Source organism: Lissotriton vulgaris, chromosome 12 (genome assembly GCF_964263255.1).
Source record: "Lissotriton vulgaris chromosome 12, aLisVul1.2, whole genome shotgun sequence".
Classification (NCBI taxonomy): Eukaryota; Metazoa; Chordata; class Amphibia; order Caudata; family Salamandridae; genus Lissotriton; species Lissotriton vulgaris.
Window position 1 is genome coordinate 544,843,183 of NC_141700.1, and position 27,682 is coordinate 544,870,864.

The 27,682-nt window shown below is 44.1% G+C and overlaps 1 protein-coding gene across 2 annotated transcripts in view; it reads right to left on the reverse strand.

The window, feature by feature from the left end:
• The window catches only part of NCSTN (nicastrin), a 150,320-nt gene that overhangs the window by 27,590 nt on the left and 95,048 nt on the right, over positions 1-27,682 (reverse strand). For both annotated transcript variants that reach the window (XM_086945340.1, XM_086945341.1), the window contains exons 14-15: positions 18,671-18,767; positions 14,795-14,949 (exon numbers count right to left, since the gene is read on the reverse strand). In XM_086945340.1, coding sequence (XP_086801466.1) covers positions 14,795-14,949; positions 18,671-18,767 — 252 coding nt within the window. The remainder of the gene's footprint in view (positions 1-14,794; positions 14,950-18,670; positions 18,768-27,682) is intronic.

The following is a 27,682-nucleotide window of genomic DNA, read 5'->3' on the forward strand; positions in this document are numbered from 1 at the left end:
AGTTTCTAGGTCCTAACATAAATCTGAGGGAAATTGTGTTGGTGTCCCAGGGGAGTATTATCAATTTATCCCTCAGGGGGACGTTAGTTATCCTGTATCGTGCCAGGGGCAATCGTATCTTCAATATTATTAAATGCCTGGTTGTGAGATACGTCTCTCACTGTATGTCCCAAGTGTCTGATTGGATCATATGGCTAATATTTCTCCTGGCAATCAAATTGAGCCTACGCGTTTCGACCTGGGTGGGGTTCTTGACAGGATGTGCGTTTTAAGGCAGGTCTTCATCAGGGCTCACAAAAGATGTAGGGGATCGTCGTGTCACACCTACAAGGGATTTATGAGGGTTATATTTTAGTGGTTGAGTGTAGTTTATAGGACCAGTTCAATAATTATTCAGTAGTATTTACAAAACAGTGTGGGTGTTCAGTCTTTAGGAATCACGTACCCGGGTGTGGAAGAATCAGTTCAGCATACTTTGGGTGCTGGTGGATCTCAGGAGGCAGGGTTTCTCCCTAGCCGGGATGGCTAGGTGTCCGCAGGCTTTAGTTACTGTGGAGGGAATTAGGTGGATAGTTTTATAAAAAACTACTTGTGGATCAATGAAGTTCTATAGGTTTGTCTACATTTGACGCCTATTGCATGGTACATGCATTCTGTGTGGCTTAATACCGGTCTGCCAAGGTAGTGCACTGGGTTAACGTTTTTTGCTTGGGGTGACCGGTTTGTCTCATGCCTGGGGTGCCAGGTGTTCTCTTGGTGCGCCTATGCATGGTCAGCGCGGGACGTGGTACGTGCGCTCTGTGCGTCTATTTATCGATCTCGTACCTGTTGTCGGATGACAGGGTCTTTTAAGTGCGCCTCAGCGTTGCCGTCGCGGGACGGATTCGGGGTCCGAAGCAAAGACAATCATGTACTTAGATACAGTCAACCACGGACTCAATGAATTATCAGAAATATCGAATTTCATTTGAATCATAACACTAAACCTAGGATGGTGCCAGCAGCCTTCGGCGTCTCGATTGCCTAGCAACTAGCGCAAGCTCCCATGACGGGACAACCCGTCCAATCAGTAGCGCCCTAACGTCGAAAACAACGCGCCAGCCAATGAGAGCCTCGCTCCCACCAACAAAGAACACGTAAGACTACCAGCCTTCGGAACGCCGTGTAAACCCCACACAGCGGAGGCGTTGAGAGAAGCCACACGCCAACGAGGAGACGACGAGGAGACGCCGAGAACTGAAAGACCCCGAATCCGTCCCGCGACGGCAACGCTGAGGCGCACTTAAAAGACCCTGTCATCCGACAACAGGTACGAGATCGATAAATAGACGCACAGAGCGCACGTACCACGTCCCGCGCTGACCATGCATAGGCGCACCAAGAGAACACCTGGCACCCCAGGCATGAGACAAACCGGTCACCCCAAGCAAAAAACGTTAACCCAGTGCACTACCTTGGCAGACCGGTATTAAGCCACACAGAATGCATGTACCATGCAATAGGCGTCAAATGTAGACAAACCTATAGAACTTCATTGATCCACAAGTAGTTTTTTATAAAACTATCCACCTAATTCCCTCCACAGTAACTAAAGCCTGCGGACACCTAGCCATCCCGGCTAGGGAGAAACCCTGCCTCCTGAGATCCACCAGCACCCAAAGTATGCTGAACTGATTCTTCCACACCCGGGTACGTGATTCCTAAAGACTGAACACCCACACTGTTTTGTAAATACTACTGAATAATTATTGAACTGGTCCTATAAACTACACTCAACCACTAAAATATAACCCTCATAAATCCCTTGTAGGTGTGACACGACGATCCCCTACATCTTTTGTGAGCCCTGATGAAGACCTGCCTTAAAACGCACATCCTGTCAAGAACCCCACCCAGGTCGAAACGCGTAGGCTCAATTTGATTGCCAGGAGAAATATTAGCCATATGATCCAATCAGACACTTGGGACATACAGTGAGAGACGTATCTCACAACCAGGCATTTAATAATATTGAAGATACGATTGCCCCTGGCACGATACAGGATAACTAACGTCCCCCTGAGGGATAAATTGATAATACTCCCCTGGGACACCAACACAATTTCCCTCAGATTTATGTTAGGACCTAGAAACTTCACCTGTAAATAGGATTCTGTCACTTTAACGTAATTTGTTTTTATGTTTATTGTTGAATTTACTTTTTCACTGCAATCTTGCCATTGTCTTTTTCATGTTTGTGTAAATCATGAATTCACTTTATGCCTTATGGAGATATTCTAAGCTGAGCTGTTCACACCCCGTGTGTACCTGTTTTGAACTCTAAAACAATGCGCTAAGATAAATAGCGTTCATAGTCAATAAACAGGACTTGAACAAAAAAACTTGTGTAATCCATGGTGTCAGAGGCTTTGCATATTTAAATAACTATGACATCCTCAGCATTTTTTTGGATTTTCTTTCCTCTCAAACAAATCAACATGTATTCCAGTCAAAAGACAAGCAAAGAAGAAGCTGTTCCACTTCAAATGAAGAATACTTTATTTGGTTTCTTGACCATCGAAGTTACAAGTAAATCAACCATAAAACCAGTATCATCATCACTGTAGCAAAGTTAAAATATGTGACATAAAAACGGAATACATCATTTGAGGCAAAATACCCACAATTAAGAAGCGATATAAGACTACAAGTATAAAAAGAAAAACTAAAATCCCACCAATCACAAGCTAGACATAGACAATTAATAATTATGTAAGTATAACACCAGTCAGAAAAAACATGAATGATTCCTATCTAAATTCATTGGCTCCTGACTTGCAATGATCCCATAGGCCTGAGTCATTGATCCCTGGGTAAAATTGTCTCACCGCAAGCTTGTTCGCAACAGCATCTGATCACAAGGTCCTGGATGTTGTTTCAAGATCTTATCACGTTTGAGCCAGACATTGAACAATTAGAGACTCACCGAAAATACCACAGGCCCAGATGCATCAGATCCTAAGATTCGCTGAGCTTCTCTACAACGAGTTACCCTCATGTTTAGGGAGACTGGTCGAAGCCATCTGCGGCATAAATCACAATATCAAAGGCAGAGATAAAAATGTGTTCTACGGTCTCTGGTTCCAGGCCACAAGAAGGACAAATCACTATCGCCACATCTGATATCCAGTTGCTGCTGAATTGCCTTGTTGGTAGGCTGTTCCACTTCTAAATATAAGCCGAGACACTCAGTAAGGTCTCTCCCTGAATACCATATCAGCAGTGCATATGCTGCAGAAAATTATTTAGTTCCAATACTCTTTTCCTTCCTGATGGATCTCCTCTCCTTGATTTTAGTAATCGTCAAAAAGGTGATTTACCAGTTCCCCCATCTTGTCCTAGTTAGAGTGGTCATACACTGACAGACTAAGTGTTCCCAATATGTCTTTGCGTTGCAGATCTACAGCCACACTCTGCCCTATCACATCACTTTACTTGCTTTCTTTGTCAGATGGAGAAGTATCCACTATACTGTGCGCGCAAGCCCTCTTGCGTAATGCATGTCCGGCCAGTGAATCCAAAGGGACTGGGTGGCAATTATAGATGTGGTCTGTAAGTGCAGCCTCTTTTTTCCACCTCTAGCTGTGATACCGTAACTATGCAGTGCTCCTTGAAGTTTTCCATTGAACATGCTCTTTTGCACTGGCACAGCTGTACTGACCTCTCAGTCTTTGAAAGCTCCTCAACAAGGAAGTCCTCCACCTTTTCCACTACACAAACATTATGATTTTGCGGTGGCCTGCTGCAAGCTTGATATTGACATGGTATGTAGATGTGTCGTAATGTGCCTGTTGGGCATGGCCCTTTCTGCAGGGTCATCTCCAAACTATTTGCCTTCACTCCCCCTAGGTTTCCTGAATTCTAGGTTGTTGGCTTTAGGATTCTGTGCATCGTACCACTGCTAACCAATGCTAAAGTGCTTGTGCTCTCTCCTTAAAACATGGTAGATTGGCTTCTACCCAACTGGGACATTTAACTTACCTGTAGGTCCCTAGTAAAGTGGCACTATCAGTGCCCAAAGCCTGTAAATTAAATGCTAATAGTGGACGTGTAGCACTGATTGTGCCACTAACTTGAGTATCACTTTCAACATGTATCAGGCCTCCCAGTGCAGCCTCTGTGTGTGCAGTGTTAAACTGTCATGTCCACCTGGTAAAGTAAACCCTTTGCTAGGCCCCAACCTTCCTTTTTGATACATATAAGTCACCCCTAAGGTTGGCCAGGAGAGCCCAGAGGGCAGGTTGCTATGTATTCAAAATGTAGGATGTACTTTTAAGTTTTAGATGCCCTGGTAGTGAAGACTCATACATTTGTTTTTCACTACTGCAAGGCCTACCTCTCTGATATTATAAAACTAGAGTTACCGTATTACATTTTAGAAGTGTGATTTTAAATGGGAACAGTCAACCAGTTTATGTTTTGGGTCTCTAGAATTTTAATTTAAAATCCTAACTTATGTTTAAGTTGGGTTTTAAATTGCAATTTTTAAAATGCCACTTTTAGAAAGTGGTCATTTGCTTGCCTTAGTTATTTGGTGCCTGCAGTCTGTTTCTGGGTCACAAGACTGGGCATAGCTGACAGTTGATCTTTGTGTATTCCTTCTAGAAGGCCACACACAATGGGGAGCATAGTGTGAGTGAATGGGCCATCGCTGACAGGATGGGAGCAAGGAGCTGGGCACAGGCCCATTAACACTTGGATAGGCTGTGTCCTGCCTCCATACAAAGGGCTGCATACCCCCTGTAGTTACTCTGGAGCTAGGGCCAGGAAGGCAGGCCACCTGTGTACTTCAAGGGCATGCCTCTAGAAGCTTCTCCCCACTTTAAAGGGACAACTGAATATAAACACTGGATTTCAGACACCACCACTTCAGTGCACTGCTGGACCTGTGGATACTCTGCCAGGAAGAAGGACTGATGTGCTGCTGAAAGGACTGCAACTTTGCTGGACTGCTGCTCTGAAGGAACTGCTGCCCTGACCTGCTGCCTTTTTGCCCGAGTGAGAAGAGAACTAGAACTGTACCTTCAAGGTCTAAGCCTAAGGGACATAAAAGGCTCCCCAACATCCTGCACCATCGCTTGAACTCAGCTGCAGTAAGTTTTTGACCCCCAAGTGGTACCCCCTAGGGTCCTGGACCCTGGGTATGGCTCTTGGAGTTGAATCCAAAGGTTTGGCTCTTTGCGACCGTGAACGGGCCGTTCACACCAAGACTCACCGGTGCGATTCAGCTTGAAGCTCCTGCAGCCGCCTCTTTGTGCTACAGGATCGACCACTAACATGAGAGCGCCAATGCGAAGCTCCACCAATGCCCACCTGAGACGCCTGACCTGCTACGCAGGCAGCTTCATGGGACTCTCTCTCTGCTCCTTGTGGCCCCCTCCATCCCAAACGGGGCGGGACTCTGTGCATGAATTTGAAAAGGTAAACTTCAGAAGGCCTAACTTGGTGACTGTAGCCAACCTGCGCTCCATCGCGGTCAGCATGAAAGTGTGGCTTTGATCTGTTCTGGCACGTCCAGATATACCTACTTGGTGCTCTGTGCTTTTTGGCACTATTTCCCCTAAAATCGTTAAATTTAATATCTCTTGTTCTACTGATTGGATTTTTGTCGTAATGGTCTTGTTTTATTTATTAGATTGTACTCTATTTTCTAACTTGATGTGGGATCCTTTTCGTGCAGTGTTTTTCACTTCATTAATATTTGAAGTGTTGCACAAATACTTTACACATAGCTTCCAAGTTAAGCCTGACTGCTCTGTGTTAAGCTACCAGAGAGTTGAGCATAGGTTAATTTAGGTGGGACTTGTTCCTCAACCTGACAAGACTGGGGTTGCTGCTTGACCAGGGCTCACATCTCAGTCAACCCACATACAAATTTCTCCAGTGGGGAAGATTTTGACTGTTTATGGCTCCAGAGGTGGGTCATATGAGAGGTACACATTATTATCATGGCGAGGGCCATCATGATCATCTGTTGGCAATGGGTCCTTATGTGGTTCTGGTTGGTCTATAGTTGGGTCTACGTCAGATACTGTATGTAGAGAGTGTGGGCCCCCTATGTTTTTACTTTTTGGGTATGGAAGAAGTCCTTGGCTCTTCTGAAACTGCCTCCTCAAATCACTTTTGTGAGAGATGGGGCTGTTAGTTGGGTGGGGTGGGGGTGAAGCCCTACTCAAGATAATAGCCACAATCCATATCAGGGTGAACCACAAAAAGTCACTAAAACATTAACATGCACGTAACCCTTTGGTAGCTAGGAACAAAAGCAGTCAAGATTAACTTGGAGTCAATGTCTCAAGTATTTATGCAGCACTTCAAAGAGTAATAAAGTAAGAACAGAGCACAAGAAAACCCCACACTACTTTAGAAAAATAGAGTAAATGAATACATTATTTGACACCAAAATAAGAAAAATTCAATCAGAAGACCCTGAGTTATGATTTTTTTTAAAAGTTTTAAGTGAATAATAGTGCCTAAAATATCAAAGCCCCAACCAAGGACATCTAGTTCCACACGACATGGACCAAGTCGAAATTTATAGTCAACCTTGTTGGATAGAGGTTTGGATACACAAAGTGGATGGGGTCCAGTTTCCGATTACCTTTTAACCCCTTCGATGCTTACGACAAGCTCAGCTCATCATGACAAATGCAAAAACAACAATTGATGGACAGAATGTAGAACAAAGTCATACATTCACCCCAGCTACAGACATTTAGGCCTAAATCCATCGTTTTTCTGCACTCCACACCACCCCAGTTCAAACATGGACATATGCAAATCAGCCTTGACCATGTGCCTCATGGGAACAGTCCAGCCCGAACTGCCAAACCATGTCTTTCCTGGACCGGAATCAAGCATCCTAGGACTGGTTTCCGGCTATCAGCCGTCTTCAGCCAGGATAGCTTGACTCCAGTGGTGTGGAGAGCATGGGACTCACGTCTGAGCATACCCATCCCACTCGGGGAGACAAATGCAAAAACAACAATTGATGGACAGAATGTATAACAATGTATTGGATGGATTTAGGCCAAGATCTCTGTACTGGGGTGAATGTATGACATTGTTCTGCATTCTGTCCATCAATTGTTGTTTTTGCATTTGTCACCCCGAGTGGGATGTGTATGCTCAGACGTGAGTCCCATGCTCTCCACACCACAGGAGTCAAGCTATCCTGGCTGAAGACGGCTGATAGCCAGAAACCGGTCCTAGGTGCTTGATTCCGGTCCAGGAAAGACATGGCTTGGCAGTTCGGGCTGGACTGTTCCCATGAGGCACAGGGTCAAGGCTGATTTGCATATGGCCATGTCTGAACTGGGGTGGTGTGGAGTCCAAAAAACGATGGATTTAGGCCCAGATCTCTGTACTGGGGTGAATGTATGACATTGTTCTGCATTCTGTCCATCAATTGTTGTTTTTGCATTTGTCACCCCGAGTGGGATGGGTATGCTCAGACGTGAGTCCCATGCTCTCCACACCACTGGAGTCAAGCTATCCTGGCTGAAGACGGCTGATAGTCAGAAACCGGTCCTAGGATGCTTGATTCCGGTCCAGGAAAGACATGGCTTGGCAGTTCGGGCTGGACTGTTCCCTTGAGGCACAGGGTCAAGGCTGATTTGCATATGGCCATGTCAGAACTGGGGTGGTGTGGAGTGCAAAAAAACGATGGATTTAGGCCCAGATCTCTGTACTGGGGAGAATGCATGACATTGTTCTGCATTCTGTCCATCAATTGTTGTTTTTGCACAGCTCATCATGAGGCACAGTGGAGCTGTGCTCATGACGAGCTGAGCTTGTCATAACTGCCGCGGCCCTCCCACGAGTAGCGAATTCCCCACCTGTGCGGGCGTTCTGAAGGAGTGGGTGGAGTCATGACGAGTCCAGCTCGTCATGAGCACAGCTCTACTGTGCAGCATGACTGGCTGGACTCGTTATGAGTACCGTGGTGCCGCGCACCCCACTCCCCTGCACTGCGGGGGAATTAGCCCAGCGTGGGAGGGGTTAAAGAAAAATGTCTGAGAAGGAAGAGTTCAGCAGGGCAAGGCAGCAGACGGTGTCTCAGGAGGAAGTGTTGTTATCAGGAAGCCAATAGACTAAGTAACAAGGGTTTTCTGTGTTCAGACATATTCTCTTTCTTAGTAGTCGAAAATCTCCAGCCAGACAAAGCTGGAGACTGTAGCGGACGATGGCTCTATAAGGTTGGAGACCCCTTCTGTGATGAGCAACTTAACAGAACTTGCTGCTGTGGAGAAGAAAGTAGCGAGAGCTGCTGCAAAGTCAGGCCAACTGGCGATGCACCTCAGGTGATCTACAAGCAGGTGGATTCCGGTCCTTTCTCAGTTCTCAGAGCACTTTTTGGCAGAAAATATTCCAAGTCCCAAGTTTTGGATTCAGGCTATCTGTGCACATCAAGAACCACTTCCAAGGACTCAGGGCTGGAAGGGCACCACTTGGAGGGAAAGGGCTCACTCAGGCTGGGTTTAGGTGTGGGATCAAGATAGTTGATGCTTTTTCTGTTCCTGAGGCTCTGATCAGAAGACTAGCCAACTAGTCCTTGTGGTCACTCTGGAAGACTTCGTTTCAAGCAGGAAAGCAGATCTCAGGTAGCAGAGCAGCCGGGCAGTCCTCTGAAGTACATAGAGTCACAGTCCTTTGAGAGTCCTTCTACAGATCCAGAAGTGAACTGACGAGTGGGTCTGAGGGTCCTATTTTTTTTATACTTGCTGTCAGCTTTGAAGTGGAAGAAACTTCTGGATTTTTCTCCCTCACAAGCGTGTCTGGAATTTCTTGCATTCCTGCTCTGGTCACAGGCTGTCTGCAGGCATAATGGGCTAGTGTGAACTTTTTGGAGTGTGAACTAAGGCAGAGACTCTCGCTTGCAAGTGGGGCTGTGCTCAGCTCTGCCACTCCCCACCCCTACATTAGGCTTAGATTGCCCATCCTGCCAACACTCAGTCCCTCTATTGTGCGGCTGTCTGGGAGGAATACACAAAGGCATACTGCCAACTATATCTAAGCATGTGACTCAAGAAACCGGTTGCAGGCACCAAATGGTTAGGATAAGAAAATGTAGACTTTCTAAAAGTGGCATTTATAGAATTGTGACTTAAAATTAGACTTTACCATTAAAGAAGATTTTAAATTACAATCCCTTACATGCCAAACTAGACAATTCTACCTACTCCAATACAATAGTCGTCACCTATTAAATGTAATAAGATAACCCAATCTTATTCTGTGGGAGAGGTAGGCCTGAGAGTAGTACAAAACAAATCGGAGTTTAAAAGTACTTGTCCAATATTTTAAATACAAAGCACACTGCCCTATGGTCTGTTTAGGGCCTTTCTTAGGGGGGCATTATCTAATAACAAGGGAGTTTGGCATGCAAAATTTGTCAATCCCATAGAGCAGCCGCACTGAATTTCAACCATCGTCCTGTTGGAATTTCTTTACACGCGGACGACATGGTTCTTTACATTCGAGTACTGCAAACATATCTGTCCCAGGTTATTAGAGAATACATTAAATTCGGCCTCTTGTCAGGTTACAAATAAATTGGGAGAAGTCTGTTCTTGTTCCCCTTACGCCTGCTACAGTGTCGCCTCAGGTGGAGTATCCTTTAGTATGGACAGAGGACCCAGTCAAATATCTGGGTGTGTGGATACACCGGGACCCTGAAACGGTAATTAGAGAAAACTACGGTCGTGCCTATACGGAGTTGGTACAGCGGATCAATCGTTGGGTTGGTCTTCCACTTTCACTGGGAGACCGTATAGCTGTGATAAAAGTGATTATCCTCCACAAGTTTCAGTACTTATTTTGTAACATCCCTATCCCCCTGACCAAGCATTTTTCCAAAACAGTGCAAACTCAACTGCTACGACTGGTGTGGAGGGCAAAGACGCAGAGAATAAGCTGGGCCACACTGACATTGCCATTCGAGAAGGGTGGGTTCAATGCCCCGGATCTATATGTATATTATCTATGCTGGCAGGCTCAGTATGCGTACTAACGGTTCAGGCCGCACAATTTCATTCCGCATGTGGCTGTGGAAGAGGGGGGACGCATGCCCTGTGCAGTTGAAAAGTATAATCACGCACACCAATAAACGGACACCCAAATCGGAGATTAACACGATTGACACAACCATTTCTGCGTTGCAGGAGATTGGGAAGCAGACACATAGGTTGCCTCTTTTTGCTCCAGCGTTGGCCGGAGCATGCAGCTTTCTCAGTGGCGGGGGAGCTCGGGCCGATTATGACCCTCAGGGAGGCAGGTCTAACTCACACGAGCGACCTATATCTAGAAGGGACATGTATCACGGGCAGAGCTGGGCTGTATACAGAATCCCACGCCGTTGATTCAATATACCTACTACAGATTACGTAGGGCTGTATGCGATCACTATGCTTCCTTTACGAAGGAACCTTTAGTGTCAAAGGCATTACAACTGGTAATAGTAACCGCATCCAAAAGAAAACTGCTGACTAGGTTGTACAGGGCAGTGCAGGAGGGGTCGGTTTGCCCAGGGGATAAAAGTTTGGCACATTGGAATACTGTACTGGATACGCAGATTTCAGAGGAAGAGTGGGTACAGATATGCATGTTGAAAGGGATGCTGTCGTCCAATAGTAACCTACGCATTATTCATTTGAAGTTCCTACACCAGGTGTACCACATTCCCAAGAAAATCCACAGGATGGGACTCCGAGATACGGATTGCTGCAGGCGCCGCGGGCAGGGAGGGGCAGACTTCCTTCATCTAGCATGGCTATGCAGGGTGGTGCACCAATATTGGGAGGAGGTGGTCTCGCTTATATATAACATGACAGGCAGGTTGCTAGACTGTACACCACTGGAGTGCTTACTGGGGTACGTGCCTGGGCTGAAAGCTACAATGGGTCGCTTTGTACAAGTGGCATTATTATTGGCAAAGAGGAGGGTGCTGTTTACATGGGATGGTCGTCAGCAGCCAAGTTCGGCTAAGTGGATAAAAGACATGATATATTGTCGTAAGCAATTGGAACTCTACGCTGAAGAACTACCGAGGGCCTCACGTCTTAGAGACATTTGGATCCATTGAGGGAATATCTAATGGCTTAGAGCGAACAAGATGGGTAACGTCACTGGCAGAAAGATGTTCACTGGAGTCGGTCTATCATTTTGCAGTGCTGATATGTAGAAGACGTGTGGGTATGCAGATCTGTACACTGTTATTTGATCATAATGTAGTGTCTGATTGTTACTATACTGTATTACAGGAAGGGGTTCTGCAGGGGTTCGTTATATTGTATGCACTGTAATTGCAATGTGTAATCAAGAGATGTATATGATGTGCACTGTTTGAAAACTAATAAATAAAAACATAAAAAACAAGTCAGTTTAAAGGTAGGCAAGGAGTTTCTTTTGCCAAGTTGACCTGGCAGTTCAAAGCTGCTCACAGGTTGCAATGGCAGGCTTGGGATATGTTTTAAGGGGCTGTGTAAGTGAGTGCCGCAATAAATGCTGAAAGCCCACTAGTAGCATTTAAATTAGCAGCCCTGGGTTTATGGCATACCACTTTACTAGGGACCTATAAATAAATGAATTCTGTCAATCAGGTGTAAGCCAATTTTACCTTGTTTTAGGTAACAAACACTTTAGCACTGGTTAGCAGTGGTAGAGAGCACAGAGTCTAAAAGCCAACAAAAATGAATTCAGCAAAACAGGAGGGTAGAAATAATTGGGGGAAGTCCACCTTAACGATGACAGGTGAAACAACCAATTTGCCTTAGGTTGATCAGTTGGAGGTGGTGGTGTCAGAATGTGACCAGAGACCTGATGTGTACAGCGTCTCAGCTACCGTAAATAAGGCAGCTCGCTACACTTTTTTCTGGGGGTCACTTGCTTGTAGGGGAGAGGAAGGATGGCTTCCTGGTCTGCCCTTAAGTCTGTCTCAGTTGTAAAGCGGGCTGTGTATGTACTTGAGGTCGAGGATGGTTGCCTTGGAATTGAGTTTCGACCTCAAGGGTGCAATGAGTTTCTAGAGCAAATGATACCTTTCGGGGGCTGAAGTGCCTTGGGCGCAGTGGGCAGCACGGACTGACAAGGACTCAGAGGAATTACTGGCTAAAGGCATGGCTCTATTTGCCCTGGAACCAATGCTCTGTTCAAGAACTAATCACAGAGTGAAAAGCCTCATTGAGTGGTGTATGCAAATCAAACGCCTTGTTTTTCTCCTGGTTGTAGTTTTTGTCATGGACCCTGGAGAAGACAGTCTCTGAAGTTGGAGTCCCTGGGTAAAATATTCTGGACTCCGCTCCCCATGGGGCCTCAGACTTGTGGAGGGCCCACTCTTTTTACCATCTGAGTTCCCTCACTTTCCCCAATGCCCTGTCCAGACGGTCGATCAGGGTAGCCTCAGCGTTACATCCTATATTATGGACACCATGTCTTTGGTTTTGTACAGTATTCTTTCACTGAAAAGCATTACAAGCCGAACAGGTTGACTTTGCATGGTCCCTAGGGAGATATAGATACTAAATCCTGTTCTGGCCACTGTAACTTACTATTGCAGTGAAGACAAAATTTTAATTGTGTGTTCGCCATAACCTGTCAGTTGAAGAGTTATTCTCACATGACTTTACACTGTGCTCCTTCATCCAAATTGCATTTGAAGCAGTCAATGGTTATACAAGGCTCAGCTGAAGCGGCTGTAGCATGAAGATCTCACAAACAGGAGTTATTTTCCCAGTGTCTCAGTGTTGAAACTTCAAGATTTCTCTTCTTCTTTGGTATGGTGGTCAGAGTTCTCTAAGATACATCCTAACTCGATGGCAGAAAAACAGTCTACGGTGGAGTCTAAATAATGGTGCATTGTGGGTTTCAGAGGAGGTATCACAAGTCACCTTGACACCTCATCTTCGAAAAACAACGTTACTTCCCCACTGAACACCAGTTGGAAAAAGTGTACACACGTGATCTAGAGCAACAGATGCTGCAGACACTCTTCTACGTAGTAAAAGATCTTGATCTGAAGGAAATGTAGGCTCTGGGGATATGGACTTTAATCTTCTCTATGACCTTCTTTCTGTTAAACGTTAAGAATGATGTTCCATTCTTCTCTTTCAATGGAAGATTTTCATTACAGTGCCATCATTTCACCTGGTGCCATTTCCTATGTGGTTTGGATGAAGAGGAGGTGATGGAAGAGGACGAACTCGCACAGTGAATGGAAGATCAGGCACATTAGCATGTGGTAATAATGCTTCAGGGACTCTTTAGAACGGTTAGAGTCCTCTTCCGCTATTGTGATGGATGGCTGTTTCTCAACAGCCGGTTCTAGCTCTGGAGGAGAGGAAATTTTTAAATATACCACTCCTGTACTGACTTTCAATACTGGAAGTCAGGATATGACAACTAGATATCAAAAGGTTCTTCCCCTAAGATATTAAGGCTCTCAACGTCAGAAGTCTCAATAGCAACGAGTACCAGGTTCGATAAGGAAGATTAAAGATCCCTGATCCCGCTGTAACTGGTGAACCATGAAGGTATTTTCCTAATTTTACTTTGTTTGCACTTAGACACACTCCCTTTATACCCTCAAGCCTCTTGTAAGGTGACTGCAGACATATTTGACACTTTTTACGGAGTGAAAGTGTGGAAGGTATGCAACCTTTACAACGCAACTTTTACCACGCAGTGCTGTTACAACGCATGTAATACAACGAAAACCATTACAACGCATTGCACTAGGGGGCGCTCTAGGATAAGAAATAGTTTTAATTTACTATCCAACACCTTTCCTAGTGTCCACGGGGACTGGAGTTGGAATAGTAAATTAAACTATTCACTATCCAGCACCCCCAAGTGTAATGCATTGTAAAGGTTTGCGTTGTAATACTTGCGTTGTAACAGCATGCGTGGTAAAAGCATGTGTTGTAACGTCATACATCCGTGTGGAAGGAAGACAACAAAGACGTCACATCAATTCTGCCAAGACTTATTCCACCAAAGAAGGGCATTTTTCAGAGTGCAGGCTCAGAGACTTAAGAGCTTGGCTGAGGTGAGTAAGCATAAGAGAAAGGAAATGATGACACTTACCTCCTGACAGAAGGCGTTATTAATGAGAAACAGTGGAAATACCTTGAGAGGGGGGAAAATGAGGTTTTTAATCAAAAAGTGGTCTTAGAAAATGAAGTTTTGTAGATGTATCCTTCACAGTGAGCCATAAAAACGACCTGACTGATGATGCACTTCTTCATAGGTTGGCTGCCAGATTCTGCAATTCCTAAAATAGCAGTGTAAGACTTTGTTCTGTCAAATGTACTGTTGGGCCGAATTTGCTGATTGGATGTCTTTTTAAAAATTAAAAAAAGTTCAGGAAAGGCTCTTTGCAGGCAAGTTTTGTTACAGTTAATGATTTTTTCATATGAATAAAATATATTAGAAGAAAGAATCCTGGGATTTATAAATATTGTATATAATACAATGAGAGAAACTTTCCTTTTCCTTTACTTTTTCCGGCACATAATCAGTTTCCTTTAACAACAACAATTTCCCCTTGCCACTATACCAATATGGTTCCTATCTGTAGCTCCAATCTAACCTCTATTTTGGACAGCCAGACTCATTACTTTGAGTCTGTACAGTTTAGTGCTGTGTCTATTTCCTGCCCATACAGACAGATTACAAGCCCTTCCACTCTGATCCACCACTGGTCTGGGCATATACTGCTTGACCAGACCAATCACTTTTCAGATGGTCATCAACTTACCTTGCTCTCCGGACTATCGCTGTCCTTGGGGTTCTGGCATTCCTCCTGGGTCAAGTTGACCACTGTGCCAGTTAGGTTTGCCAAGACATACCTCACAAGGGAAGTTGGTCCTGCTGGGCTGTTAACGGACACGTAATATTGGGGAGCCTTATTTTCTGTATAAAATTGAGAGAAAACGAGATACAAAATATTGTAAAACAGAAAAGGAGCGAATGAAAGCAGCCAACCTAAATATTTGGGCTTTAATTCAAAGAGAGGTGAAGATTTCAGGCACTGTCATTAAAATATGTCTGTATGCTTGCTACTGTTTGCAGACACTGAAAAGGACATGATGTGCTGGAAATAAAGCATGCAGATTAATAGAAGTAAAACACTTGCAAAGCTATCACAGTAACGGGCAACAAGTAAATACATCTTAAGGGGAAAAAGAGCAGAAAACCCATCTTGTTGCATCGACCCTCTCCCTATTTTGGAAATTACTTTGAGCTCTCCAAGCTCAAAATCAAACATCTTTGTACATTTTTCAATCGGAGAGTAGTGCGCCCTTGTTAATTAGGGGGATTGTTGAGGGCTCATCACACCAGTATCGTTGTGTTACAGCTAATAAAAGCATGTTCAGCACACAAAGATTAGCAAATTGAATATTAAATAAATGGGCAACCAGTTCAGTAAGGATTATCTGAATAGTCTCAACATTTTTATTTTCAATCACACTGGAAGTGATTTATGTTGTCTGTGATTGTTTTTTGTATACTTTGTATGATTCAGCAGCAGTGCACAAGACTCATACATATTTTGGATGCTCCCAAAGTGTGTGCTACCCATACTGGAGGGGGCTGCTTTTGTCTGGGAGGGCTATGTGGAGTCAGAAGATTTTTGCTTGCATATGACTAGTAGCAGGGGGATCATGCTTTTTTACATGTACCTGGGGGCGGGTGGGGGGAGTAATCTACTGATGTTTTGGTTCGCAACAGTTCAGTGTCTAATAACTAGGATCCTTCAGTACCCCCAAAGGTAGCTTAAGAGCTGCATGACCGAGTTGTGTGTAGGGAGCCTGTTTGCTGTAAGCTTTTCTAGATGAAGCGATAAAGAGATAGAGGATCCTTGCAGTAGGACTAAGGCCAATTCAGCTTCCCTTCCATTGAAGCAGCGCCTACTGACATGGATTCCGACTCCCCGTAGTTGTTTCATTCACCTGTTTTCTCAGCTTCAATCCGCATCTGGCATGAAACTTCTCTATTCACATTCCACTGGCCATAAGTTATTCCCTTTTTACTCCATAGTAAGAAGTCTGACAAATTGCCTAAAAAGAGTCACCCTGTTCTGGTTATCTCCTAAGTTGGGGTAAAAAGGAGGTACACCTTTGTGATGAGCTTCTCACCTCAGGGTCCCATAAATACTGAATCAATGGAGACGATCAGTACTGTGCACTTATTTTTTACTTCAATAGAAGCGATGCAGTAGCTGTTGAGAGGCAGCACACCTGCTACTGCGTCTCCTCAGGCTGGGACGGAGCTTAGAACTACAGGAACTACAGAAAAAAGGTTAAGATGTATTTCCTGCTTGGAAGATGAGGAGCTGGACAGCATGCTATTGAGAGAAACTTTATTGATCAACAGAAAAAGAGGCAAGGTACACTAGACTGAGTTGAATGAGTGAAGGATAACTGAAGAGAAGAACTAACCCAAAAGTCATGAGAACCTGCAGGTGAAGTGACAAGTGCAAAGTCTGAGGACCAAGAACCATTTTCTACATCACAAGAGGGCTGAGGCCCTTAAAGACTGTATCTGCTAGGCAGCTTGCACTACTATACGGACATAGTAGAACTGCCTAAAAATGTGGTATTGTTTCCTCTGTTTCTTCTTTAACTCTGTGCCTTTTATTCGAAACTTCCTATCCAAGGAGGGGAACTAAGGGCTTTTTTTATTTAGGTCCAGCATACATGCCCAACAGACAGTATAAACAGAAGTAGTATGCAGTTCCTCATATGTGGTGAAGGTAATGGTATGAGATCGAAGGGATGACCCAGTGTATGGATAATCGGAAGGGCAGGAAAAGTGACTCCTCCTTTCGGAAAAAAACCCTCACACACCCAACAAGCAGGTGTCTTGCTTCATCATCGGGTCTACTCCTTATCGGGTCGGCGCTGCAATACCTGATCAGGCACCCGTGATGGGGACTTCTTGGCGGAGATCTTTATTACTAATGCCGTTGAGTTGTGGTCACTACCCTGGTTAAAACTAGAAAAACGCATACTCTCACTCTATGAGAATATGTGCTAGTGAAATAGGTCAACATGTTTCAAGCCTGTTCTCTATTGATGGCAATTCCTCAGGACCAGAATTAGATCTACCACCTGTACAGCAATCTAAAAAGTGGTACCTGTGGATCTATACCCAAACCCTTGTTGAGTCAAGGGCTAACGGTATTGTGTACAGGAAGAGGCAGAGTGAATGGGTAGGAATACGGAAGGTTCTTCACGCCAAAACTGACACTACACCTTAGTGTCTGCGTCTACCGGTACATGATGCCGTTAGCCCTTGACTCAACTAGGGTGTGGGTATAGATCTACAGGTACCACTTTTTAGGGTGCTGTACTGGTGGTCATTTCTACACTTCACTGAGGTCCTGATCACCACCAAAAAGTGTAGGTAGATCTAATTCTGGGTTTGAGGAATTGCCATCAATAGATAACAGGCAAGAAACATGTTAACCTATTTCACTAGCACATATTCTCACATGCCTTAGAGTGAGAGTGTGTGTTTTTCTAGTTTAAACCAGGGTAGTGACCACAATTAAAATTATTTTGAGTGGACCACTAACCCCTGTTTTATTTTCACATCCCAACACATCATCACCACCTACACTACACACATTCGCTAGGGCCTTCACTCGTACTGCACCAAACGGCATTAGGAATAAAGATCTCCACCAAGAAGGCCCCATCACGGGTACCTGATCGAGTATTGCAGCGCCGACACGATAAGGAGCAGACCCGATGTTGAAGCAAGACACCTGCTTGTTGGGTGTGTGAGGGTCTTTCTCCGAAAGGAGGAGACACTTCTCCTGCCCTTCCGATTATCCATACACTGGGTCATCCCTTCGATCTCATACCATTACCTGCACCACATATTAGGAACTGCATACTACTTCTGTTTATACCTTTTATTCAAAAGGCAATTAAATATTTTCTTTATGGTATTTTGCATTTGAGCAAGTGAATCAGTAGTGAGCAGGAGTTAGCATGAAGACGTTGGTGCAGCTCCTTCAAGGGTTGTGTATTTCTCTCCCCCCCCCCCCCAAAAAAAATGCAGATAATCCATTGTGAGGCAAACAAATCCCATAGTACTCTCAACAAGCCAGAGGGCACTCAAATGTGACTTCATGAATCCTTCCCACAGGTTAACACCACGGATAGACGTAAGTCTCAAATGAATTACAACGCTTAACCACATATGTGTCAGAGTGACATTTAGGGTAGTAATGTGGCTTCGGAAGGTGCTAAAAAATTATTTTGGTTTGGAGCTATTTCGTTTATGATATAGAGAACAGAATGGATATTAGTTTTATGGTGTGTGGTTAGTATGTCATACAGTATCCGAGCTTCAATCCAAGTGCTTAGAGCATGTTTAGACTGCTTGAATATGTACGAGTGCTTCATCAATCTAACTGGAATACAACAGCATCCAAGACAATGCAATACATAAAATTAACATCCACAACAGACACTGCCCAGTAACACCAGCTGGCAAGGATAAGGGGTAGCCCATACACAAGTCACCTCATAAAACACAGTAGCAATTCATATGCTTGGGAATCTCTAAAGATAAGGAAGCTGAATAAGTAACTCATAAAAAACAAATCTTTCATGCTTACCCAAAATCCCGCCTGGCTTCATATAGTCAGTGTTGGTGATGGACTGGAACCAAGAGTTGTTGGACTTTATCAGGAAACCATACAGCATTCTTGCAACCTAAAGCAAGGAAGGGAAAATGTTTGTGAAAAAAGCAATACACAATTATTCACTTAAAGGCAAAGAAAGAATTTGAAAAACCAAGACTAGAAAACAAAAACACAATTTCTTTCTTTTGAATCTTTCAGAATAAAGGAGGGAAAGACATAATGGACATAATTTTTTCAGGAGGCTTCTATTAACTTAATGGAACAGCCTTGAACAAAACATATCTAATGCAACCTATTAAAATTCCTATCTGACTAACTTTTGTTGGCAAAAATAACGTCTCCTTAGAAAATGTAAGCTGGTGTGTCAGTAAAGAGATGTATGCTTTCAAAATCACACTCTATAAATAAAACAGGCAAGGTGTACTCCTGAATGTAAACTAAATGTAAAACAAAAAAAAAACATAAAGAAACCGAGTAATGCAGTTTAAAGCAGGCATGCAGTAGTTTTTCCTTCATCTATTGAGCAGATACCCATAAATATACCACTAGTGGAACAGAGACATAGGGTAAAAAGAAAGTTCCAAGGATATCGCACCTACAAGCAGAAGAGACATGAATCACAGGAAAACCATGAAATGTAGTGAGAAGAATTAAAGGGTCGGAGCAGAGTGTTCAGGCTATATGTTAAGTTTTGAAACTCAAAAGTTTAAAGAGTTTAAGTCAGGTGGAGACAGTGAGGTAAAAGAAATAGGAACGGGTAGGAGAGCTAAACATATTGCAAGGGGCGGAAAAAAATACATTAATCAATATTGTGCAAAATGGGAAGAGCATACAAAATAGTTTTAAGATGGTGCTTAATGATCCCTTTGAAAGCAATGGAAACAGCAGGGACTGCGTTATATGCAAAAACAACAAGTGATGGACTGAATGTGGATCAATGTCACACACTCCCCCAGTCAAAAGATCTGGGCCCAAATCCATCGTTTTGTTGCAATTGGGACTGCGTTATATACATTGGAGTGATATGCCGGGCTGTCCCGGGCACACTAATGGGCTTCACCTAGGACATATCAAGACAATGTGTAATATTAAAGATAAAATGCGCTCTCGCTTGTGCATGCACCCGACATTTGACTCCTCTGTCCAAATCTCTGTGAATCCATATTTCACTTGTTTTTCACCCACACATAACATTAAAAAGGCTTGCTGTGAAATAGTACATGGCACTCTATACATGGTATGGCAGAGACGGCCAGTAATCTAGAACTACCAAGTAAACTAGAGCTTGCAATGAGTTGCGAAAGAAGATGATCGAGTACCCAGATTATGCACCAGGTCAATTACAGGGCAGGCTCCAGAAAGAGTTGAATGCAACTGAAGGCACCACTGATAAATGTTCGCTCTTTGCACAAACACGCTCTAAGTATATATGATTTGCTAAAAGAGGAGTCAAAGTGCTTTTTGTGACAGAAACATGGATGACTCCTGTCCCGATTTGGATTTCACCATGCCAGAGACCTATGTATTTGCTCACTTAGATACAGTGGAAAGAAGAGGAGGAGGGGCTGCAATTGTTTATAAAATGATTCATGAATGCAAAACCTTTAAGCTTGATGGGCTGATAGAAGCAGCAGCTTTGGGCTTTAGCATATCCATTGACAGACAACATTCCTTTTCTGGGGCATTGGTCTACAATCCCCCAGGATATAGAGGAGATTTTATTACATCCCTTGACCAAGCATTAGCTTCAAAATGTATTTCCTATGCCACTTTCACCATGGTTGGTGACTTTAACAATAATTTATAAAAGGCAGAGGACCCTCTAACTATGCGTTTAGTGGTAACGACAGCCTCATTTTGGTGTGAGCTACTACTGTGCTCCCCACGGAGCTGGCCATGCTATTGATGGCATATTATTGATGGATTGTTTAAACTGGAGTTTCCCCAGCCAGTGCCATGGTAAGGCCATTTCCTACTGCCTTTTCCTTGGCACTTTCATTGCCTAAAGGAACCTCGACCCTCCCTGCCGCTGAATGAGAATAGATGCTGGAATAAAGTGCCTATGGCTGACTTTGGGAGCACTGTGCAGGTTTGGAAACCAGTAATCCCAGACTCTGTGATGGAGGGGGACATTGGTTTTAGTTCTTAGCTTAGGAGGGCGACTGACATTGTAGCTCCCATTACAGCTTCTAAAAGGCTACTACTACCCGCTCAGCATGCTGGCTCTCGCAGGAATTAGTTCAGGAAAGAGCAGCATCCAAGAAACCAGAAAGAGTTTGGCAGGGTCACTACCGGGAATTAGATACAGCTCACTGCAAAATGGCCCTGAAAGACTATCATAAAAACCTTAAGAGGACCTGCAGCACCTTTTATACGCAATGCATTAAAGAGGCTAACAATGACAGGAAGATTTAAATTTAAGTACTCATGCTGAAGCCTAGCCAGCCTCTACATATCAGATTCAGTGATTTTTTTTGAGGATAAAATCCTCAAAATACAGTCTAATCTAATGGGGCTGAATAATGCTCCCTCGGGGCCTGAAATAAGAAACTTAGCAGTTCCAATACCACACTCTAAATATTCATCCTTTCAGGCCTCGTCCGTGGAGGAAATGACAGTCTCCTTTCCGAGCTATAAGTAAGGGTCCTCAATGGATCCCATACCTCCTCATATTCTGAGGTCTATCTCAGATATTATTGCTCCAATATACCGAGAGCTATTTGCGATCGCCCTCCAGTCAGGCATCCTAAAAGATAACTGGAAAAGAGCTAATTTGATTCCATTGCTCAAAAAGGCAAGCCCCAACCCTGAATCCCGGACTAATTTTAAACCGGTCTCTACCCAGCAGCCGGAAAGGTGTTGGAAAAGTTAGTAAACCAACAACTTATCACCTTTCTGTTAGAGAAAAATAAACTTGCCCCATCCCTCCCAATCAGGGTTTAGAGCTCGCCACAGCACTGAGACCACATTATTATAGGTTTCAAATTCCATTAAAACCACTCTGGACTCCGGTCCAACAGCACTAGAGCCACATTAAGGCTAGTCAGCTGCATTTGATATGGTAGACCATAAAGTATCACTGTGATGGACTATGCTTTCAGCTGCCTGGGCTCCTTTCTTGAGACAAGAGCAGGTGGTGTGGATGAAGTTGTATTCCTCAGGAGCTAACAAGTTGAAGTGGGGAGTGCCGAGAGGCGCCTCCCTTAGTCTCAAACACTTCAACATTTACATGTCCCATCTGGCATATTTAGTTGAATCCTTTAACGTCAAAGTCATCTCATACGCGGATGATACCAAACTCCTTCTCACATATGATCTGGATTCTATAAACGCTAAAGCAGCATTTGCTCGCTGTATGGTAGCGCTGCTCGACTGGCTGAAGGCCAATAAATGCAGGGCCACCATGACAAAACGGAGATCTTGTTGTTTGGTTGGAACCCCCTTCCTGGATGGGTAGGAACTTGGCCAGCCACGGTTCCCCCCTCCGCCCCTACAAAAGCGGTGGCTAGAAGCCTGGGCATTATGTTTGAAGCCCAACTTTCGTTTGGGGCACAAGTGTCAGCAGTGGTGAAAGCCTGTTTCTGCATGCTGAAGAGGTTTCTTCACTTGCTTCCACACAATGCCCAAGTCACAGTGGTCAGGACACTGATCCTTTCTAGGATGGACTATGCCACCTGTCTGTATTTGGGCCTTCCGGAATATCCAACCCAGCGGTTACAAGTTATGCAGAACAAGGCAGTCCGTTTACTGTATAAAATACAGAAATACGCATCAGTGTCATTATTTTGGGAGAGATTTCACTGACTGCCAGTTCAACAACATATAATGTACAAAGCACTGACTCATGCACATAGCCATATATAACAAGGGGCCTATATACCTCAATAAAAGAAGGAAAACAACCCAGGGAGACTCCTGCTTTCTAACAAGGGTAGATTCATTGTGGTTCCCCGTTTTAAAAGGCAATGAAGGGGATGAAAATAATATTGCCAGAGAAAATGTAGTGCATAGTTCGGGTTTCTCCAGGCACAATTTCAACAATGCCATTTAATTGGTATCCATGTTACATAATCCTAGCATCCCTGATCATGGTCACACACTGCAGAGTAGTTATGGCTCGAACACTTTAAGGACAAAATTCAATAATAGTCAAGAAAACAAAATATTCTATATATTTCACAGTTTTTTGTGAAATACAGGGTTTTATACAACACCATTTTGTGTAATAAAAGCGTTTGTGTATATACACAGCGTTCCAGCCTTCTGCCTAATAAACTGGAATATGAAATGATATATATCAGTTGCCAGTAGGCCGTTATAGTTAGGACCATGTTTTTATAGGAACATTGTATTTTAACTTGCCTATAACTCTGGCATTGCTTCATGAATATTCACCACAGTTAAAATAAAAAAAAAGTGACATAGTAAATCTTGTAGTGCATGGGCAGTTTCAGGGTGATCCGTCAAGTGGGGGCCGAGAAAAAGGGGGCTCAACAAAAGTGTGTTTCCCATGTTAATTCCCATAGGATTTGTCAACATGCCAACAGCCCAAACGAAATTACACCACATTTGGAAGAAAGGTAGATTTGGTTATGTAGAGGAGTCTTTTTGTTGTAAATCCGTTCAGTAGTTGTTGAGAAATTTAGGGAAATCCAAATTTGTATATCTGGGATTGCAACAAATTCGCGGATAACAAGCAGCTTGTGCAGGAAAATGCAGAACTCTGATTGGCTGCCAACACTTCAATCAGGAAGTGTTGGCAGCCATCTTGGGACTCTTCTTTAGCCGCGTCCCCCTAACAAACAGAAACACTTGCCCATTGGGTCCCAGAGGGACCCCACAAGGTCAAAAAAACATTTTCTTTTTAAAAAAATATTGCAGTAATTGCGATATTCGCAGCAAAAAAAGCACAGATTCTGCACTTGTTTTGAAAAGGGCCCCTGGATGGACCAGATCCCTGGGGCATTTTATAAACAAAAGGAGGGGGGCGCACAGGCCCCCCTCCTGAGGCTCTGTGACCACCAGGGACCACTACCTCCCCCTGGCTGCGCAGACCCCCTTCCATATGTTCAATGAGACTCCCAGGGCTTAAAATAAAATGCTGTGGAGGCACTTAAATGTGAAGCAGGAAGGTGCAAGGAACCCTCAACGCCCTGAGGACGACCACCTTCCATGTGTTTTTTTTTTTCATTTAAAGGAGGAATGAAGTGCCAATAATGGCCCTGGGGACTGCCACCTCCCAGTGCTGGCTCGTGCCATGTCCCTTGGTGCCCCCCCCGTGACATAGTTGTTTACTGTGACTTGGCGAGAGCTTTTACAGCTAACGTCAAGTCAGAGCAAACACTTCGCTTCCAGCAAGTGAGAGCTGACAAAATGCTCTTGTTTGCTGGAAGCAGAGGTTTTATCTGTTTCTCTGCCCGCTGTCAAGCGAGGAAGGAAACAGAGGAAAGGATTGATCTCACAGGAAGGGAGCTGCATGTTTAGCAGCTCCCAGTCTGCGCGAGAAATGTCAGCTCCGGAAGGAGGTGAGGAGCCGGTAGGGATTGCAGGGCCTCAACCCCCCCCCCTCCCAGCGGTCCTTGGGTGGAAAAGAGGAACAAGAGGCAAAATAAAGGTGAGAAACGAGCGGAAAGAGGCAGAGTAAAAGTCATAAATGAGCAGATAGAGGCAGAATGAAGGTCATAAATCAGAATGATTGTATATAAACAAACAATGGTTCAACAGCTGTCCAACAGGATCACAACAGAATAGTGAAAGCGTTTAGTAAATTCACGCTAAGAAGCAAAATACATAGGGAATTTATACAGTATTCATTTATTTGTAATTTAAGTACTCGTAAAAAGGTTCCAGGTGCTCACAAAAGTGACAGTGAGCAGGACGTTACATAAGTGACCATAGTGAAAACAGACATCACAAGACAAGGTAAATCCATATAAATATATACAATAAAACAAGGGAATTTTCTTCTACTGGTCGACGACGTTTCGATCTATATGAATCTAGATCATCATCAGGACGGAAAAGGAGCTTCCTGAAATCAGAATTTATTCTGACTCGCGGTCAGATTATGTACTGTTCTTCATCAATAATTTACATTAACTGTAGGGATTTTGGCACAGGTCAATTGAAGGCCGCCCTGTTAATTCAATATGTTCGCAAGGGAGCAGGTCGATTTATTAGATGTAGCTTGCTTGATCAAGTTCAAATGTAACGTGGTCACGGAGCCATAGTCCTCCGGGAACTGTGCTTCCCTTGACGGGGGCAGCACTTGGGGGTCTCAGTTTTAGATGCGCCTCGCGTCTGTGGTACGCGATGCCGGGATGTCTTACTTCCTGGTATAAATCAGAATGAGGCAAAATAAAGGTGAGAAACGAGCAGAAAGAGGAAGAATAAAGGTCAGGACAATGAAAAAAGAATCAAAATAAAGGTCAGCAAAGAGAAGAAAGAGACAAAATAAAGTTCAGAACTTAGCAGAAAATAAGTAGAACCCACTCAGGCAACAATAGGGGTTCTTGGCTCCCACCAACCCTCAGCAGCCAAGGGGATTTCCATCACTCAACTATTGTGCGCCAGGAAGACCCTTTGCAGAGTGGTCGAGAAATAGGGCAGGGCCTCTGTTGATGTCTCTGCAATCCCGCTGTGGGGGACTTACTTGTGGCACCAATAGTGGTTCTTTGTCCCAAACAACCCTCAGTTGCCAAGGGGAGTTCATCCCCCAACCCTATCGAGGGAGTCTTCGACGTCGAAGCATGTTTCGGTTTCGACATGGATTGTTTCGACTTCAAGCTCTCTTTGGTATGGAGCTTCTGTGTCTATGTCGACCGTTTATCGGATCCGACATGGTGGGAGACCGAGTGTTTCGGTTTCGTTGCCGAGCCAGAAGGCGGGGCGTCGGAAACGTTTTACGGTTGTCTGACCGGGCTCGAAGGCGGGGTTGACACCAATTGGGGTCGTTTTTTTGGCAAAGGGACATCGTCACTCACGGTTTGATGAACGTCGACTTCTTCGACATCTGACTCGTCCGCTTCGGACCTCGACCCGTCCTCATCTTCCTCCTCCTCCGAGTGTTCGACCTCGAACAGTTCTGGGATTGCATCTGACTCCATCCTCGACATCTCGTGTCTTCGGGCTCGACGGTTTCTAATCGTCGACTTGGAGGAGAAAGCCGCGCAGGCTTCACAATCCCTGGATTCGTGGTCAGGTGACAAACAGAGGTTGCACACCTCGTGTAGGTCCTTGTGTGGGAATTTAGCACCACACGTTGGACATTTCTTGAATGGAGTCCTTTCCATGGACTCCGGGCTGGACTACGTCGAAATAGGCCTCCTGGTCCCGTCGACGTAGAGTTGGAAATCTTCGGTGTTGAAGTCGAAGCACGTCGAACTGGGAATGAACTTGCGCTCGATAAACAATACCGTCGAATTGGAAAGGGAATACGAGCCGAAATATAAATTTTTCTCGAAGTCGATCCGGAGCGCGTCGATCCTCATCCGAACCCGATGGCGGAAAAAAACAATTTAAGAATGGAGCCGATGCCCATGCGCACTATCACTCAAGGGAGGAGTCACCAGCCTTGTGACTACAAAAGACTTCTCCAAGAGAAAAACAAGTGCAATAATCCCAGCCCAACACCAGATGGCGATCTATTCATAATGTACCATCTGCAGCCCATATGCCTCGAACATATATATATGCACACACACACGTGTATGTGTATATATGTATCTATGTATCTATACACACCCACACGTATATATATTGTATTGTAACTGAATATATACAACGCTTACGATATATACACATATACACATATATATATATATATATATATATATATATATATATATATATAGCCAAACCAACAGCTAGCGTGCACACTAGCAAAGCCTTTCCCCCGCCACTTGCAGCGACGGTCCGCGGCGAGCCTCAAACCATAATCCAATACTCGCTGTAAATGTTTGTCCAAACAGCAGCAGCCACTGACTCAATAAAGACTTTATAGCAGCTATTTTAATTAATTCAAGAGTAAAACGGCAAACAGAGAGACTCTACGCGTTTCGGGACTTTCTCCCTTTCGATAGAGATAGAGATACACACACACATTTATATGTGCGTTAGCCAGTGGCTAGATCTTGGTCAGCAGATTGTGCTTTGATGTAAATCATTCAGTACTTTTTGCGAAATTAATGTTAAAAAATATTTGTATATCTCCTACAGGAGTGGGTGCTCCGATTGGCTGCCAGCAACATATGAGTAATGTTGCTGGCAGCTATTACAGGAACCAGGCACTTGATCCCTAGAGATACGGTATGGATATCCTCCCCACTAGGCCTCAAGGGCGACCCAGAGGGATAACCCCCGGGGGACTAAACTTGAAGAAAAAATTGTCATTTGTCACAATCCCGTAGCTGCATTCTAATTGAGGGAAGAGGGGGCGCATTTCAAATGACATCAGTGAGGTTATAAATGCTGTCATAGAACATGTCATCAGTGATATAGGCATAAGCAGTGCATGGCAGAGGCGCAAATTACAGTTACCTCTGAATTACTGGTTTTTTTGTGTTCAAAACGTTAATGTTGTCACTGACATTCCCCAAACTACGTTATGTTAACCTTTGTTTTTTTCAGTGGAAAAAAAATGTATATATTTATTTACATATATACATATATACACACACACTTTTTTAACTCAGGTTTTCCTAAACAACCAGTTTGAAAGAGGCCTAGCTATGAAGCCTTTAACATTCTGCTTGTTACCTAAACCTATGGTATTGTATCTCTATTTATGACATTGTGAAAAAATAAGTCCATGGAAGGTGGCTGAAGATCTTCCAAATTGTAAACTTACCTAGAAATCAAAGGGCAGTTTACAGTCAGCTGAAAGAATATGCTAAAATGCAAAGTCTCCTTTACCCACAACAGGCAGTTTTGAGGTCTGCTAGAACACGGAAATAGTGATAGTTACAGTGTGTCTCCTACATAGCA